The 17,113-nt window shown below is 42.3% G+C and overlaps 1 protein-coding gene across 1 annotated transcript; it reads right to left on the bottom strand.

The window, feature by feature from the left end:
- Positions 1–21: 21 nt before the first annotated feature.
- On the bottom strand, positions 22–16,864 carry slc39a6 (solute carrier family 39 member 6). Its single transcript, XM_038718954.1, is given in 13 exon segments — positions 22–4,536; positions 5,889–6,079; positions 6,283–6,363; positions 6,556–6,957; positions 7,557–7,641; positions 8,674–8,871; positions 9,038–9,207; positions 9,362–9,466; positions 11,923–12,079; positions 13,265–13,731; positions 13,734–13,837; positions 14,369–14,575; positions 16,579–16,864. Coding segments are annotated over 12 exon segments (2,280 nt in total). The 5' UTR covers positions 14,536–14,575; positions 16,579–16,864; the 3' UTR covers positions 22–4,383.
- Between the last annotated feature and the right edge of the window lie 249 nt (positions 16,865–17,113).

Raw genomic sequence — 17,113 nt, 5'->3', positions numbered from 1 at the left:
GGATGAGGGTGAGGCAGAGTGTTGAAGGAAGGTGAGCGAGTTTATTTGTGTTCAGGAATGTCACAGAGCAAATTGAGTCAACATCAAAGCTGCCTGAAGGTGCAGTGAGTCAATACAGAGGTGGACAAAATAACAGAAACACCGTCTAAACCACTGCAGCAAAATATCAGTTTGGTGAAACTCTTTCTTTTGGAGACAGTTACAGGTGCTGACTGGACTCAACGTTCATTTTTGAGGCCACAGAAAGATGATTAATTGTGATTTTAAGCAGCGAGTCAATGTTGGTGAAGGTGTTCTTCTGAATGAGGCTGGGTGGCTGAAACATTTACAACAGCTGAACCTTTACCAGAGTTTTGGTGGTGATGACAAAATACCTTGTTTACATACACACACATTTAGAGAAACATGCATTGTTAAAGCCATATAAGAAATCTGCCTCAGCACACTACAAAATTAACAAAACGATGATTTGAGCTGCTTTCAAATGTAACTCATGGGGATGTATTTAAAATGAAACAGTTGAGTATAAAATACACTCAATATTCAAATTGAACTCATTGAAGCTGCAACAAAAAAAACAAGACATTTTTATAAACGTCAGCATCGTCTGACCTCTGTGAGGAAGTCATGAATATAAGAGGGAGTTGTTCAGATGGTCTCATGTTAAATAAAGCCTCACTGAGGAATGATTCAATCAACAATTCATATCTGATGAAATAAGAAAAAATGTCTCCGTACTTGACAGTTACGTGCTGCAAAAATCGCCTCCAACATGCCGTCCTGTGTTCAAAATATTTGGGTTTCTTTCATCTTTTTGTTGTAAATATGTTTTACCTATGAAAAAGAAACACTATATTTTGTGAACGATTAAGAAAAAACATTGCAGACAAGAGTTGGAATAAATCACAACAAACAAAGAAAAGTTTGTGTAATTTTGATGAACTTGGGATGAAATTTATTTCGTTCTTAACGTTAGAGACCCGCCGCTTCTGACCGCAGCTCCACTTTGACACAGATGTTATCCTGTTTTAGATTTATTTTATTTTCAGTTGGAGCCTGATGATCCCTGTTGACACGACTTTAGTTTAACACAACCACAAATAACCTCAGACATGAGTCAGATCAGCGAGTCAGTTAAAACATTTTCAAAACAAAGATGATGGATTCAGATCATTGAATCGTGAGTATTTACCGCAGAGCTGTGTGGATGTCGTCTTTATGAGTTAATCCACCTTCATGAACAGAACAAACACTTTATCTTTTCCTTTAGACAAAAAGACGTTTTCCACACCAATATTTCTCTGAATGAGATTCTTTAGGTTTGTGTTGAATACGACGTAACAACAAACAGCACAGTGACTGAAAGTACACTCGACAACTGAAACACAAACTTGTACATGAATATATACATTTTGAATTATATTGTACATGTAATATACACAGTGAGAAACTTGCTTTTTGTGGGTTTCTGAGCGGTTAAAGCCAGAAAATAATTTCTTCTTATTTGACCTAAACATCAGAGCTTTTTAAAAAAAACACCTTGACAAAGAAAACCGTTCAAACTGAGCTCATGAAGACGTCACTGGAATCAAAGTCCACATTTAAACCGAACTGGAGTAATATTTTAACAAACTTTAACACAGAAGTTTTCTCTGCATACGATCGGTGCTGAGCTGCCACGTTAACTCTTCAACTGTAACAATAAAGTAAAAAAATAATTTAAAAACACACACGACAGCAAACAGTTTCCCCTTTTTGATGCCAACATTTGCTTTAGTTTCTTGGCATTTGTCAGACGACGTATTTGGTTTTTCTCTTACAAACCTGTACACGTTTCACAGAGAAGTCAAAGGTCATGGCCAACCAGTCAGTGAGGCTCCTGAGGGCCAGGTTAGGGCCGCAATGTGATATCGCTTAAAGTTTAAGACCGTCTCTTCTACAAGTCACTGATAGTGTTCCACCCGTTTGTAGACAAACAGGAAATAGAAAGTCAAACCCTACTCGCTTTAACACGCCTGCTAAGTCACCTCGAGTTGTGCGTGAAAGTGTTAATTTGGAGATATTTGGAGAAAAGTGGAAATCAAATTTTGGCAGAGAAACCACATCACTGAGCGCGTGTTTAAATGGCGTTTAACAAACACATTCTGGTGCTTTGAATATAAAAGAGGAAACACACTGATGTCGTCGTCACTTTCACCCCTAATTCGACATGCTCGATCAAACAGCTGCCAACATGCACCATCACCACTAACTTTAACAGAGTCAAGACCTCTCCAGGTGTTTTTCTTTCTAAACCCCCATATAAACTCTTAAAGCTTATCTGTATAAACAGGCAGCCTTAAAATTAAAAGGAAACGTAACAACAAAAACACACTGGTGTGCTGGAATTAGCCTTGATCCAAAACACAAAACATTTCTTTAAAATGAATAGGAATGCAGATCCTGTTCTGCTCCACATGTGCAGACCTGTCAGGGTTTGGGGTTCACTTCCCAGCAGAGACCACACGTCAGATCTGCCCAGTGTTTAGACTGCAAGGCCAAAATGGAAAGAGCGCCCCCCCCCCCTTGAAGCCAAATTCAAACTCATCCAGGTTCACTTTTGTTTTTTTGATAATTGCTTTCAATCACACATCAAAAACCTTCGCAGGAGAGACGATTATTTTTTTAAGGCTCCACATTACTAACATGTTACATCTCTTGTTGATTTTTCTACCTCACAAATTAGTGCACGTCTCACAAGAAAACAAAACTAAGACCTGTTCTGAACTCTGCAGCTGATCACAAACAAACGGCATAAATGCAAACGTTCACAAGTCGTAACAGGAAATGCTCGACACCAAAAACTATTTCAATTGCAATTTGACACAAAATGTGAACTGAGGCGGTTTTTAATACGCACAGTTCAGAAAATCAGGTGACAACAAAAGAGGATCTGAGTTTTCATTTAATCCTCAGTGATAACATCATTGAAAGGATAATTAATTGTTAATAATCACTTAATATCCAGTTTAGGTGTAAAGACTCGTCTCAACTAAACACAGCTGTGTCTTTTTGTCTAATTTAAGGAGCTCGTTGCCATGACAACCAATCAGGTTCTCTTAATGGACGGACTCCCTGCTGATTTAGCTCAACGTACAAAATGCAACTTTGCATTATATTTCTGATCCCTCCCCGAGGCCTCCTCACAGAGAGGCTGATGCTCCTAACGTGGTTAAAGAAAGACCATCAGACTGAATAAAAGGCCGCGATTTCCAAACCACCTCCTGGATTTTACTGCGGCTTCATATCCTCACTCTGGTTGTCCTCCCGTCTCAGAGCTTTCTGAGGCCAGAGGAGAACTTCATTTACATGGTTTTCTGATATTAAAGGCAGCAAACACTAGCAGCGTGGTAAAAGCACACGTCAGAGCACCCTTCTGCTCTCTGTGAAGCACGTCAGAGCTTTGCTCCCAGATCTGTACAGTCTGTAAAGTCCGCCTGATTCAAGCGTGACATGATGCTACGAGACGAGGCTCGTGTTGCTTTTTTTTTTTAACTTGATAAACTCTTTAAGTGATGCAAACGTGCCTCTGCAGAGTCCGAGTTTTTTATAAATGTAACAAATGATAAAGAATAGTTTTATCCTGTCATTGCTGCACTAAGCCACAACACACACAAGGGGGAGCCACTCCAACACACACAGAGCTGAAAGCAACAGATAATGATTCTGTAACAAGAATAAAAATATATTATTACCATTAATTCATTATTATTTACTGGTTCCAGCTTCTAAAATTGATATTTTGTGGTTTTCTTTCTGAATATCTTTGGGTTTTGAAACGCGGGTTGAACAAAGCAACCAACTCCAACAGGAAACAAGAGACAGTTTTACATCACCTTAAAAACTTTAAATGTAACTCGTTACCCAGTACGGCGTTGTACTAACGGTGGGGCTGATGGTGCTCTAGGTATCTACTGGAATACTGATCTGGTTTGACTCAGCAGCAGAAACACATAAGATAAACAAACCACAAAATCAGACAAATTAAATAAAAAAAAACAGAATTAAATATGATGGCAAAAGATGTCGGGGGGCCTGCTGCCTTCACGTCTCATTGGATTCATTGTCAATATGACCTGCCAACACGTGAAAAATGATGGAATGAGGCTTCTGGTGGTGTTTTTTTTTACACCGTTATCTCCCATTTAGAGGTCACGAGTTTGTCGACACAGAGAGAAACCGCTCTGCAACTTCCTACATAACATTTGAACTGATGCTTCTTCCTACAGCAGGTGAAAATACCAACTAAATCAAGGCGACTGGACCTGCGTAGAACAACAAATAAAAGCACACAACGCTTCTGACGGAGACACGTGGAGGAGCTCAGGGTGAAACAGCTCTCCTTCAGTATCCCAGGTCCAGCTGGATTTTGTGCTCAAAAATGGCGATCAGCAGCATTATGCAGAAGCCCAGCAGGATGCCGGCGTTCTGCAGCAGGAAGAAGCCGCAGTGGCTGAAGCCGTGGTCGCCGGCGTCGTTATGCAACATCTCGGGCACCTGGGAAGAACAATAAGGCGCGTGAAGTCACACTGATCTCTGACTGGGTTCTGAAAACACTCTGCAGTGAAAACATGCACGATAAAACAATAAAACTTATCAAAAACAGTTCAATAATATTTTTTTTAGCTTTATTGGCTCCGTAGTTGTGCAGCCTGGTAACATTTGTTTAATGAGACTCCTTCATCCTCTCTGGCACCGTTCTCTCCAGAGTCAGATGTTTCAGATGGATTTCAGTTTCATCTGTGTGTCCAGATTTTAGCCTAGCTTAGCACAAATACTTGGAGGGAGAAAATACTAGTTAGCTCCATCTAAAAAGGAAAAAACTCCACCTTCCAACAGCTTCACCTCTGACTGCAGGCAGCATCTGGAAAGTGCTGAACTCTCTGTTTGAGGTCCGTCCTAACTCACCCAGCTGGGAACATACAGGGAAGTTAACGACCAGCTTGTTAAGCTACAAGACCTCACTGCGCTAAAAAGGACACCTGTGGCGAAGATTATTATGTTCTTATAAAGACTTAACAAGGAGTCTGCTCTACAGAGCGCAGTGCTGAGCAGCGGCCACAAGAGGGCAGCCTCGGACTGCAGAAGTGTTGCTGTGTTCTCCAGACAGCAGCGGGTTGTGATGGCTCTCCTCTCTCCTGCTTTTATAAACCTGTCATGTGTGCAGGTTTTAAAGAGAGTAAGTGTGAGAAGAGGCCATCTGGTCCTGACGGCTGCTGAGAGCCAGACATTGTTGAGTCGACAGAACAGACGCTGCCGACTGGACGAGAGCAGAGGAGTTTCAGTTCTCCTGACTCGGTGGGAAAGAGCCCAGCAGTTTGTTTCTGCGTCTTAACATAATAACATAGATGCACCTTTTAGTACTTTTTTCCCACAGCTTTCAATTTAGAAACCGTAGATGGAGCATCGTCATTTGTAACTTGTACCTTCTACTGTACATGTATTATTGCTGTTCTGTGCACAAGTACAGAGGACAGAATCATTAGAAAGTGGTTCGTTCATGTAAAACCGTGCTTCGTTTTCCAAATCCAACCCAGTGGGTTAAGATTATTTTGTCAAAAGGCCAATTTATTATAATCTGTACAAAGGGTTCAACTATTGAGATTGAAATTAAAAGACAACATTTTGATTCATATTAACCCGATCATAGAAGACTTGTTGGGGTTACAATAAGGACCTGTACCAGGAAGCAGCAGCTGACGTCCACCAGGAGGGTCTGCAGAGGTATCTGCAGTTTCTGTATCATAACAGCTGTGTTGGCTCTCAGCTGGTACTTTGTTTTGTTTGTCTTTAAGCTCAGGATCTTATGATTGTCAGCTGTACTGGTTTTAGGGGCAGCGTTCACTCACCATGTCCACCAGAGCCACATACATGAAGAGCCCGGCTGTGAGGGCGAAGATCCACGTGGAGATGTTCTCTGCGTAGTGTCCGATCAAGATACCGGTCACCATACCCAAGTAGGCCATCATGGCCGACAACACGTTGTAGAGAATGGCCTGACGCACCGTCATACCGGCCTTCAGGAGAACCGCAAAGTCACCTGGGAAACAGAGTAAACCGTAAACTCCAGACAAAACGTTTAAAAAACCTGTAAAGATATCGAATGAGATCTAAAGAGAGAACTGATTAAACATTTTACTGAAGACATTTATAAACAATGTTGCACATAAATATCAAGATAATACAGGATTTTAATGTTAAAGCTTCACTCGTGCTACTAACACTGACGTTGGAAGGTCTTACCCAACTCGTGAGGCAGCTCGTGGCAGAAAACAGCCACAGACGTGCTGAGACCGCTGGACAGACCCTCAGTGAAGGCAGCTCCTGCAGAGTGATGTCAAAATATTCAAACCCCACTGTCATCTGATTGTTAACAAGCTAACACATGCTGGACAACAGGGAGAGAAATGTTTAATCAAGACATAAGTTAATATTTCTGTTCAGCTAATTTAACCAACCTTTCTGCCTGGCTAGAAATATGCTTCGGAGGTCATGTGTTACAGTAAAACGACTCACCGATGGCCAGGCCGTCGCTGAAGTTGTGCAGCCCGTCTCCCATGATGACCATCCAGGCGAGCGTGGCCACGCCGGCCTCCTGGAAGTGCTGCTCTGAGTAGGAGTGGGAGTGGCTGTGAGGGTGGTGGTTCTGGGAGTGGTGGTGGTGCAGGATGTGGTGGTAGTCGTGGTGGTGGTGGTGCATGCTGTCCGTCTGGCCCACCGTGTCGTGGAAGTGGGAGTGGCATTTGTTCTCGCAGTCCTCGGCGGTGTAGGCGGCGGCCCCCGACGCTCCGCTGTAACCCTGCGGCGAGACGACGGACACCTGCGGCGCCAGCATCACCTGCTCCTCCTCCGCCACGCCGCCGCCGTGCAAGCTGCTGGAGTGGTGGCCAAATATACCGGCCCCGTTGGTCTCCACATCTGGAGGAAGACGATAAAACTGAGGTCATCTCGTTTGAAAGGAAAGAACGAGTCGGACGCACGACCACAGACAGACGCCAACAACGCAGCACGTTTATCCTCACTGCTGACGTCTGAAGGAGATTTTTGTTTAGTTACTGTTGATATTACTGAACCCGGACTAGTCTTTGATGAGTTTGACTCGGAGATGAGGAACACTGAAAACGCCATGACAACAAACGTGTGACACGGCTTTCCTCAAAGATGAGCTGCACATTTTACAGAGTTAAAAATAACTGCGGTGGGAACTCTGTGATGAGACACTGTTCTTAACAACATCATACCTCATCTCTGACTGTTCTTGTTTCTTGACTCCATTACACCTTGTTATAAGCTAAAACAGCATTAAGGCTTTATTACATTACATATTATTGGATGTAAAACGGTGATACAACTTTGTTATTCTTAGGTCTTTGGGAATCAAAGAGTTTGTTGCTACCTGAAGAAAAAGTGTTTCTCTTTTTACCTGCATTTAGTCTCAGGGGCTGAATCCTAACAGACATTTTCAGAAAGTATTCCAGGTTTTCCTTCCGGTGTGTTTGTTTCGTGTTGCGTCTCACCTTCAGTCGGCTTTTGGTCGTTCTCTTCCAGAGCGGGCAGCTTCTCTGGATCTGCTTTGTCGTTCTGGTCCCACTTCTTCTGGATCTGTTGGGACCACATTTTTATTTCATGACACCGCATGAAGAGCCACAGAAACAACGATAAAACATTTTGTGTTGGTACTGAAACCTCAGTATCTGTGTTCACACCTATTTATTTACAACCTGGCATTAAAATTTCACTTTCTCCACCACCAAACGGTGGGACCCGCTCTACTGAATCAGTTAGTTCAGTTGGTAGCTGCATAAACTGTCCCAGAGATGATTTAACTGCTGAACATTAGGGGTGGGGAAAATAATCGATACAGAATAGTATCGTGATATTTGCCACGGCGATACTGTATCGATACACGGATGCCAAGTATCGATATTTTATTATATAAATTGCAGATGGAAGTTTTAACTTTTTGGTACCAGAATAATAAAATCTATTGCTCTTTTACTCCACTAGAAAACTTAACAGGACTGAAAAAGTGATATGAACAAACAGAGAAATTTCTCTTTTTAGATAAACAGATGTTGACAAAGTTGGACTTTAGGGACCTAATTGGAAGTTGGAAAAAGGTAATACAATATCTCTCAATATATTTAACATAATATCGTGATAATATCGTATCGTGGGGCCTCTGGTGATTCCCACCCCTAATGAACATCCAGCACATACACATACAATAACTATGTGGCGGAAATATCGGTCCATCTTAGTCTTAAAAAATTAAAATAAAAAGTCTGACGACAGGCAGTGAGGCCATGCAACGCGTGAACGTGCTTAAAGAGCACCGATCATTGAACGAGCTACTGTTTTATTAGTTTGTGAGCGCTGTTGAATAAAAATCTATAAAATAAAATAATAAAATAACAGAAAGGACGTTCTGAATGTGGACACACAATAACACCAGGTGTAAATGTAATCAGGTAGATACAATCTGGATAAGAGACACATTTTAATGCCTGGTGAAAAGGACCAGCTAACAGTTTTAAATTTTTTTAGGAGAGACTTTGAAAAGCATCGTGGCCCATCAGAATTAGGACAGGAAGCGTGTGTGCAACTGCAGGAAAAAACAGGTCCAACTCTGACCTTTTGTTTCTTGTCCTTGTACATTTTGCCCAGCGTCAGGAAGTGCTCGATTAGAAACATGAAGTAGACTCCGCTCAGAGTCGTCAGGCCCTTCCACACAGCGTCCAGGTTTTCCTCTCGCTCATCATGGACGTGATCTCCCACAGAGACATTCATCCCAGAATCCTCGTGGTGGTGGTGGTGGTGGCCTCCCTGAGCCTGAAGCATCCACAAACATAAAGAGACTGAGCACAAACTGCCAACGCTACTAATCACTGCTGCCAATTCCCTGCAATGGAGGCCAAACTGATGTATGACGAACACGTGCTGCAAGATTTCCCGTGGTAACTTGAGTTGTAAGCGTCTGGACGTGGCGAAGACTCACGTGGGGGATGAGATGAAGGAAGGCGTCGCCGCTCAGCGTGCCGACAGCCAGCGCCACCAGGAAGCTGAGGAGGAACTTGAAGAAAACTCTGTTCATGAGCGGGATGAGGACGACGCCGAGCAGGGAGAGCAGGCTGATGATCGTGATGGAGACGAACCCGCCGACCCACGCTGCAACGCACAGATCAGACACCTCAGCTAACCGAGACTTCACGACATATATAACTTCGCCATTTATTAATCAACCTCCACAGGTCTAAACATTGTAAGAAACTGAAATGTCGAGTGTTACTGAACGAGAGATCAGTTTCAGATTTAGTCTAACCTGTTGTGATGCTTTTGCCACTCTCTCCACCAGAGCGCTCGCTGTGGTCGTGGTCGTGGTCCGAGTTGTTGTGGCCACCATGGTGAGCGTGAGCATGTTTATGGTCTAGAAATGAAAAAGAGTTTAAATACTTCAAAACTGTAATTACTAAATGTGTATTAGGTCAAACAGAAACATCAGTCACACCCATAAAACTGCCGACAGCCTGCACTACGAAGGAAGTTCAACCTGACTCTGACCGCCTACACTGGAGTTAAACGGTACTACGAAGGTGGATAAGACATTGTTTAGTTGAGTCCGTGTTAACTCGGTGTTAACTTAATCAGAGGCGTGTTCGGCCGTGCAGGCAGAGTTTTTCCGCAACGGCGCATGCTCCGTGAATGTAAAGACAAGTTAACGGCTAAATCTAATATCGTGGCGGACGACAAAGCCAGGGAGGCTAGTTGGCATCGCATTGAGTAAATTTGTAGCCTAATTATCTTCACAGTGTTCTTATTGTATGTATTTTATGGGCTCTTCTTTTATTTGTAAGGTACAACTGCACAGAAGGTCCATTGTAATAGAAAAAAAAAGGAGCCAGCGGAGAGGGGGAATAATCCGAGACAGAATTTAATTTCCAAGATCAATCTACAAGTAAAAAGCTTGAATATTCTGACATTATAGTCACACATTTATGAGAGAATCTTCACTTTGCGAGGCTGCGACCTCACACACGTCTGCTGTGTAGTAGGCTATACACTGGAAAGTTGTATTAAACTTTGCAATCGCAATTAGCAGTGAGGAAATAGTTTAGCCCACAATCACTATCATGCACTGAAGAGACTTTGCCTTGGATTGGCCATATTCAGAAAAAGAAAAACCCAGAGTGATTGAGTTTTTATGACTTTAATTTCAGGGAATTTCCAATTTTTCTTCTTGTAAATTTCACACTTTCATCTAGGATTTTTTTCTGTTTATTACCCCTCACCCTGGCTCCCTAGTCTTTGGACAGTTAAAATAGTCAATCTAAATATGTGAAAACACTCAGGAGAATTCAATTATAGCCTACAGATGGGCTCCATCTACCAAACTATCCCGTTAATTAATTAAGCTTCCTCTTTAAAATCCCCGAGGCTTCAGGGCTCGCTGTCTGAACGTGATGCTGTTGTGTTCAGAACTTGATTGCAGCCGCAGTGGAGCAAATCAGCATGAAATCTAAACAGATTTTATGAAGCCATGTGTAAGTTACCTGGATAAGCCAGTTTCCCCGCTTCGTAGTACAGGCCACTGTTGTTCCTGGTGTTAACAGGTAAATCTGGATTGTCAAAGTTCACCTAAACATTCCAGGTGTGTTGATCGGTGAGTCAGCAAACCTCATCCTCTCAGACACTTCTTGGATATTTGACAAGTCAAAGTTTGAGTCAGTTTAAAAATATATTTTTTAATATACTCAATGCTATAAATGATGATGTTGTTTGCACCGTCATCTAAGAACTAATTAATTAAGTTCACAAGTGTGTCGAGGAACATCTTGCCTTTCATTTGGGCGCCCGTGTTTTTACATTTGAGCAGCTGTACAGTCACATTAACAGCAGCTGCAGCGTCTCGCCCATTTTCTCTGTTCTCAGCAAAAACACACAGTAAAGATGATCTGCTGATGGTCACACTGACTTCCTACCAGCAACAATAAACCTTTCACTACAGTTTTGATGTCTGTATCTGCAGAATTTGTCACAGACATGAACTCATGAACTCCACACCTCCTGTATGTGTTTCAGATTCAAAGCCCTCCAGCGAGTCCCTTCGTTTGTCAGCAGCTTTTACTGTTTTGTATTTATCTAAGGCAAGCATGTAGAAAGATGAGGCTGGCAGCAGCAGAGCGGTCTGTGTGGCCCAGGTCTTATCATTTGTTTATTCAGTCAAGTCAGTTCGGTAGACGGTGCGTGTTCACTGGGGCTGACCCGAATGTGAGAGAGTCTGATCCGGGAACAGTTTAGCTGGGCGGAGAGCAGACGGGTATTTAAATGTCTTAGTTGTTTGCAACCTACAGTTTACTGATTTGACTGAAATCTGACTGTTTTGATCTGTAATGAAAATGTAAAATTAATAAACCCCATAACTTCCACACTACTGCTGTCATCGCTCAGTTTAAAGACTTTTTTTTGTTTGTTTTGGAGTAACAAAAAGATGACAGACGTGAAATACGATCCAGGAAGTCCGGTCCAGTACCAGATCCATGGGTTTGAAGGTTTATAAGACATCAAAACACCTCACAGATGTCGGTGGGCGGCTGTGGCTCAGGGGCAGCTCCCCCAGTCTGTGTGAGCTTGGGCAAGATAATAAACCTGAAATTGCTCCCGACGGCTGTTCCATCGCTGTCTGAATGTTATTTCTGTTCCTGAGCTGAGCAATCTGTGTGTGAATATGTGACGTAGTGTAAAAGCGCTTTGAGTGGTCGGAAGACTAAAATTTCAGATCATCTAATACTAAAACCTTCTAATAAGAGGATTTTACAACTCCAGGAAGTTAGAGCGTATTGAATCTCTTTCTTTTTCAGGTGGCTTTCATCAACGGGCTCCTACCTTTCTCCCCGTGCTCTGCAGCGCCTCCGTGCAGGATGCACGCTCCGCCATCAATCTGGTTGAGGAGGGCGGGGCAGAGGAGGCTGAAGTCAGCGAGGGTCACGCCCACCTCCTGAGACATCCCATGTGAGGAGAGGATGCTGGAGGCGTTCAGACACTGGAGATAAGAACACATCAGTCATATGTACGTAAAACGATACATCCATGAAAAGCCATTTAGATTTCACATCTAGATAGATTAGTTTTATCTTTTCAGACTTTGTATTCATGTCATTCGCAGTGCTACTGCTTGTTCTGTCACACTGTTCTCTGAACTAACGAGTCATGTTCAAGACGAAATCACAACCAGTTTACCACCAGAACAAAAGGAAGCGGTTAGCTTACTCACTCGGTGAGGCAGTGAAGGCACCACAAATGAACTGTAACTTATTCTGTGATCATGAAACACGTGTTGTGTTGAAATACAGTAAGTACAGTTAAGATCTTTATTTAAACACGGACGCACTGAGCAGTTTGGCTGTTAAAGCTTCAGTATGTACGTTTTAGTGACATCTAGTGGTGAGGGTTGAGAATTGCAACCAATAGCTCACGGTGCATTCATGTGCTCCTCAGATGGCCCAATTTCCCAGTTGTGAAGTCGTTCTTCCGACTTCAGTGTTTGTTCATGTGCTCTTAAGTCAGAATGTGGAATCAACATGGACGCTACTAAAAGGATGAGCTAGATTAACATTATCAGAGCAATTTAAATTTCTAAATCCAACAACAAAAAGGCTGTGAAAACTTTCAACACATGGTCCTCTTATAATTTCTTTAAATAATAGACTACCCCTGAGAATTTTTTTATTACTTGTGTCTTCTTTTATATTTGTATATGTCCCATGTACACTTTATTCGTCTTTTTGTAATTATAATTGTTGCAAAGTAATAATAATTTGTCCAAATTTCACTTTTCTTCTTCCTTCTAACAAACCAGTCGACGATTACTACTACTACTTATTCTTAGTTCGTATTCAACATAGTGACAAAACGCACTCTGTAGAGCAGTCTGTCCGTTTGGGCTACTGTAGAAACATGGCAGTGAAACATGGTGACGTCCATGTAAGAGGACCCGCAGTTATGTAGATAGAAATGTCTCATTCCAAGGTAATAAAAACATAACGGTTCATTATGTAATGTCTTTAAACACCACTGAAAACATAGTTATGGATATTATATTGCATTTCTGTCAATAGATCCTCCTAAATATTACACACTGGTCCTTTAAATAGAAACTTTAAACTTTATGCAATATAAACATTTGGCACTGAACTCAATGTGTGTAAATGAGGATCTGATGTCGTACCTCTGCACTGCCCACGCTTCGATTGCTTGGAAGATCCTGGTTAATATGGTCGTGATCGTGATCATGGTCGTGGTTAAGATGATCCCCCCGGCTGACTGCAGCCATCTGTATCTGGCTTTCAGTGACCAGTCTGGCAGACGCCCTGGTGGTTTCCTCCCCTGCAGGACTGGGTTTTTCTGGGCTGCCGTCTTGTCTCTTATGAGCTTCACCTGGTTTCACCTCCAGCTGGGCGCTGTACACTGCCGTGGTGCCGACCTCCTGAGCCGCCGCCCCCACAGTCTTCTTGTCGTGCAGGTTGTGACGGCTGTCCTGATCTTTTGAGACTTCGGGAGTCTTTGGAAACTTTCTGGGCTGAGAGGGTTCACCGTGAACGTGTTTCTGGTGATGTTTGTTGTTGTGCTCATGACCATGGTGGTGGTGATGGTGTTCACCTTCGTGGTGGTGGTGATGTTGGTGGTCGTGATGGCCGGTTGCTCGTGATGCTGCACAGTAACAGTCCTGATCCGATCCAGCCCCACATTCTGTAAGAGACGCTTTAAGCCGGCCAGAGAGATGGTCCCGTTTTCTCCATATCTGTCCAGTTTAATAAAACATGACTATTAAAAGTGAAATAATAAAAAAGCAAATCATTCATTCAAAAATAACTAACAGAGTTCCTGTTTCCAAAAAGTCCTCCTTCAGGATTTATGAGCTGCCAGTCCAGATGAGAGTTTACTGCTATTTCTGGAGAAATGATTTATATTTCACTGGATACAGTCTTTTAATATTTAACTACTGAACAAACAATATATTTACTTATTCATGAGTCCTATAAGAGGACATGCACAGCACCGTTTTTCAAAGAGTTTCAACATAAAAAATTTACTTGAAGTTGTTTTGTGTCAGCTGTGAACATTAAAACCAACTGGTTTAATATTATAATTAAATGACTGTGTGTCTGGTCTACGTACAGGCCTGGGTATCCACCTCAGTACCTTTTTGGTACAGACTCAAATGTGTGTAGTTAATGACGAAAACATGGCTGATTAAGTGCGATTTCATTTTAACCACAACAGTTCGTCAGTGACTCCGTTTATCATGTCCGGGTCGCCGGCAGGAGCTCACCTGTTGAACAGCGCCTCCAGGTGTTGCCTCTGGCTCTGCTCGGCTCTCTGTGGGTCGAGCACAGCTGACAGTAAACGCACCGCGCTGTTCGTCTCTGTGGTTGACGGGCTGCAGTCTGAACCGGCCGACCCGTCGCCGCCAGAAAAACTCACGGCGAGGAGAAACATCACGGCCAAGACGGCTCGACTCCTCTCTCGTCCATCATCTCTGCCGGGGGAACAAGGATGTTCAGACAGGACGAACGGCTACAGAGCGAGTTTGAAGATCTGTTAAAACTATTTTTGAAAACCAATGACAACTTGTTTTAAATCAATAAAACATTTTATTCATTTATTTTGCATAGAAATATTTATAACTGAACTTACTGAAATAATCGATTAATAATTTCAGCCTTTCCCCCCCCAAACAAAAAAAAAGTCAAACATTCACCGTTTCTCCAACGTGAGGACTCTCTCTCTTTTTATATCACAGTAAACCGAATCGGTTTTGATTTTGGTCTGTTGGACAAAGCAGGATAGCTTGGCCGTTAATCGCAGCTAGAAATTTGGAATGTTTTCTTTCATAACTTTAGTCGATAGTTTCCGTTGAGTGACAGCCTATAAGCTAAAACTTAAACACCTGTCAGCTAGTTGTCAGGCCCTAAAGTCCAGAGCTAGAGGAAGTAGAGGTTAACCATCACAAGAAAGGAAATATTAATCATTACTGTATAAAAAGGTCATCATTACACTCATCATTATCAAAGTTGATGTGGAAATATCTGAAACCATCTGCAGCTGGTTTTTATTTGACCCTTCAGTGGATTCAAACCTTTAATCGCTCCACCTGTCCTACTAAAACTTCTTCATCACCAGAAGACTTGACTTCCTATAGACCTAATGAGGAGTTGAGAAAATAATCTATGGATTAATCCATAATTAAATTAAATCATATCTGCAGAAACACTACAGTATCAGGAAACATGAAGGACACAGAACAGATGCTTTGAGATTATAGCAGTGAAGCTTACACATTCACACAATTCAACAGTTAGAAAATATGTCTAAAGTGTTTGGCTGTGACTGATAAAGTGACTCTGACATATTCTGCCCTCGAGCGTTAAAAAGGCCACCATGAACAAACGGCCACAAACCAGCAGTATGTAGTGTAAAGTACCTGTTCTACTTAACGTTGAGTCATTTCCCCCGAAAGCCCGAGGTGTCGTCAGCACATTGCTTGTTTTTTGCCTGACTAACAATCCAAAACCCAAAGAAGAAAAAGCAACAAATCCCCAAATTGGAAGGAGTTAATGTTTTTCTGTCAATCCCATCAGTAAATAAACAGCTGTGTGGACACAGAGCTGTTTTCTTCTAAGAGGAGGGAAGTGAAACTGACAGTTCATATCAGAGAGGATATATATACACACATACTATATACACTGACCTTTGACTTTAAACACATATAATTTAGAGCTTATATTTACACCACAAAGGGACAAGATAATACAACACTGGTATAACTGGAATACATTCTTCCCACTTCAGCTCTTTGCATTAAAGTTTAAATGGTTTGAACTTTGAGTAAAAATCCATTAGTACATTCAGCAAAAGTTAACAAGAAATTCTATTTTATATGCTCACTGTAGCCCTTTAAAACCTTTATCTGCAAAGTAACAACTAACTATAGCTGTCCAATAAAGCAGTGGAGTTAAAAGTGCTAAATTGCGCTAATGTTGTAAAATGTTGCACACATGTCTGACGTTAATTAACGTTATTACACAACAGAAATAAGTATGGATTATGGTTAATTCCGGATACAGATGGCTTTAAACCACAATTTACACAGAAAATCCCGATTAGATCACACATTGCTCATCGCGCTGTCAGCCAGTTTAGCTTAGTTAAAACCCACAGCATTGTTTAAAGAAGACAGATGGAAACATTTAAAATAATGCCTGGTTTGTTGGATGTTAAGCCGTTTTGAAGATCAGTTTTCAAGTAATTGGGTTAGAGAAATTTAAGTTATATTGAGATGGCATTCGTCCATTAACAAGAACGTATATTAAAACTTGTAGGTTTTCTGAATGGAGTTTGGCGTACGGCTCCTTAAAGAACGCTAGATTGCTAGCTTAACAAAACAAACAGCTCATCGTTATTAGTAATAATCAATGTAAAAATGTGTTTAATATTCAGAAATAACTGATGGTAACACTAAGAGGGTCGAAGCGTCCTCACCTCTTCTGTCTGTAGCAGTGAATTAGCTGAGTTAGCCACCGTGCTAACCGCGGTTAACGTTACTTGGATAAATTTCTCAGAGGATGCTGGCAGATGGCATCAGCCAGGTGGCGGCGGCCCGGGCTCGGGCCTCGTGCTGCAGCCGAGGCTCGGCCTTAAACTTAATGATATCAAGCCATAAAAATATAAAAACACCCCCTTCTCCCGCGGTACAACCAGCCACGCGTGTCTGAACAGAAACACACTCACACACTGGAGGTAAACAGAAACACGTTGGGTTTATGCGCTCTGCACCAGCCCGGTGCCGTGTGCACAAAGTCGGCAAACCCGGAAACTGAACCCAGCCGCTGCCGCCGCCGCCGCCGCCGCGCGGAACGGACGTGTTTCCGCTCAATTTAGACCAAAATAAACCTTTAAACGTGTGGAAATAACTTACAGTTAACAGAATGCTGAGTTTTATCCGCGCTAGTTGCTGCGTGAACGCTTCCCGGTGCTTCTCGGTGCTCTCCCGGTCCCGTAATGAAGGATGTGGTGT

The sequence above is a fragment of the Micropterus salmoides genome, unplaced genomic scaffold (assembly GCF_014851395.1).
Source record: "Micropterus salmoides isolate LMB-PRFRI ecotype aquatic unplaced genomic scaffold, ASM1485139v1 Ms_hic_scaffold_14, whole genome shotgun sequence".
Lineage (NCBI taxonomy): Eukaryota > Metazoa > Chordata > Actinopteri > Centrarchiformes > Centrarchidae > Micropterus > Micropterus salmoides.
Note: the sequence above shows the minus strand (reverse complement) of the source record. Positions and strands in the feature narration are given on the sequence as shown.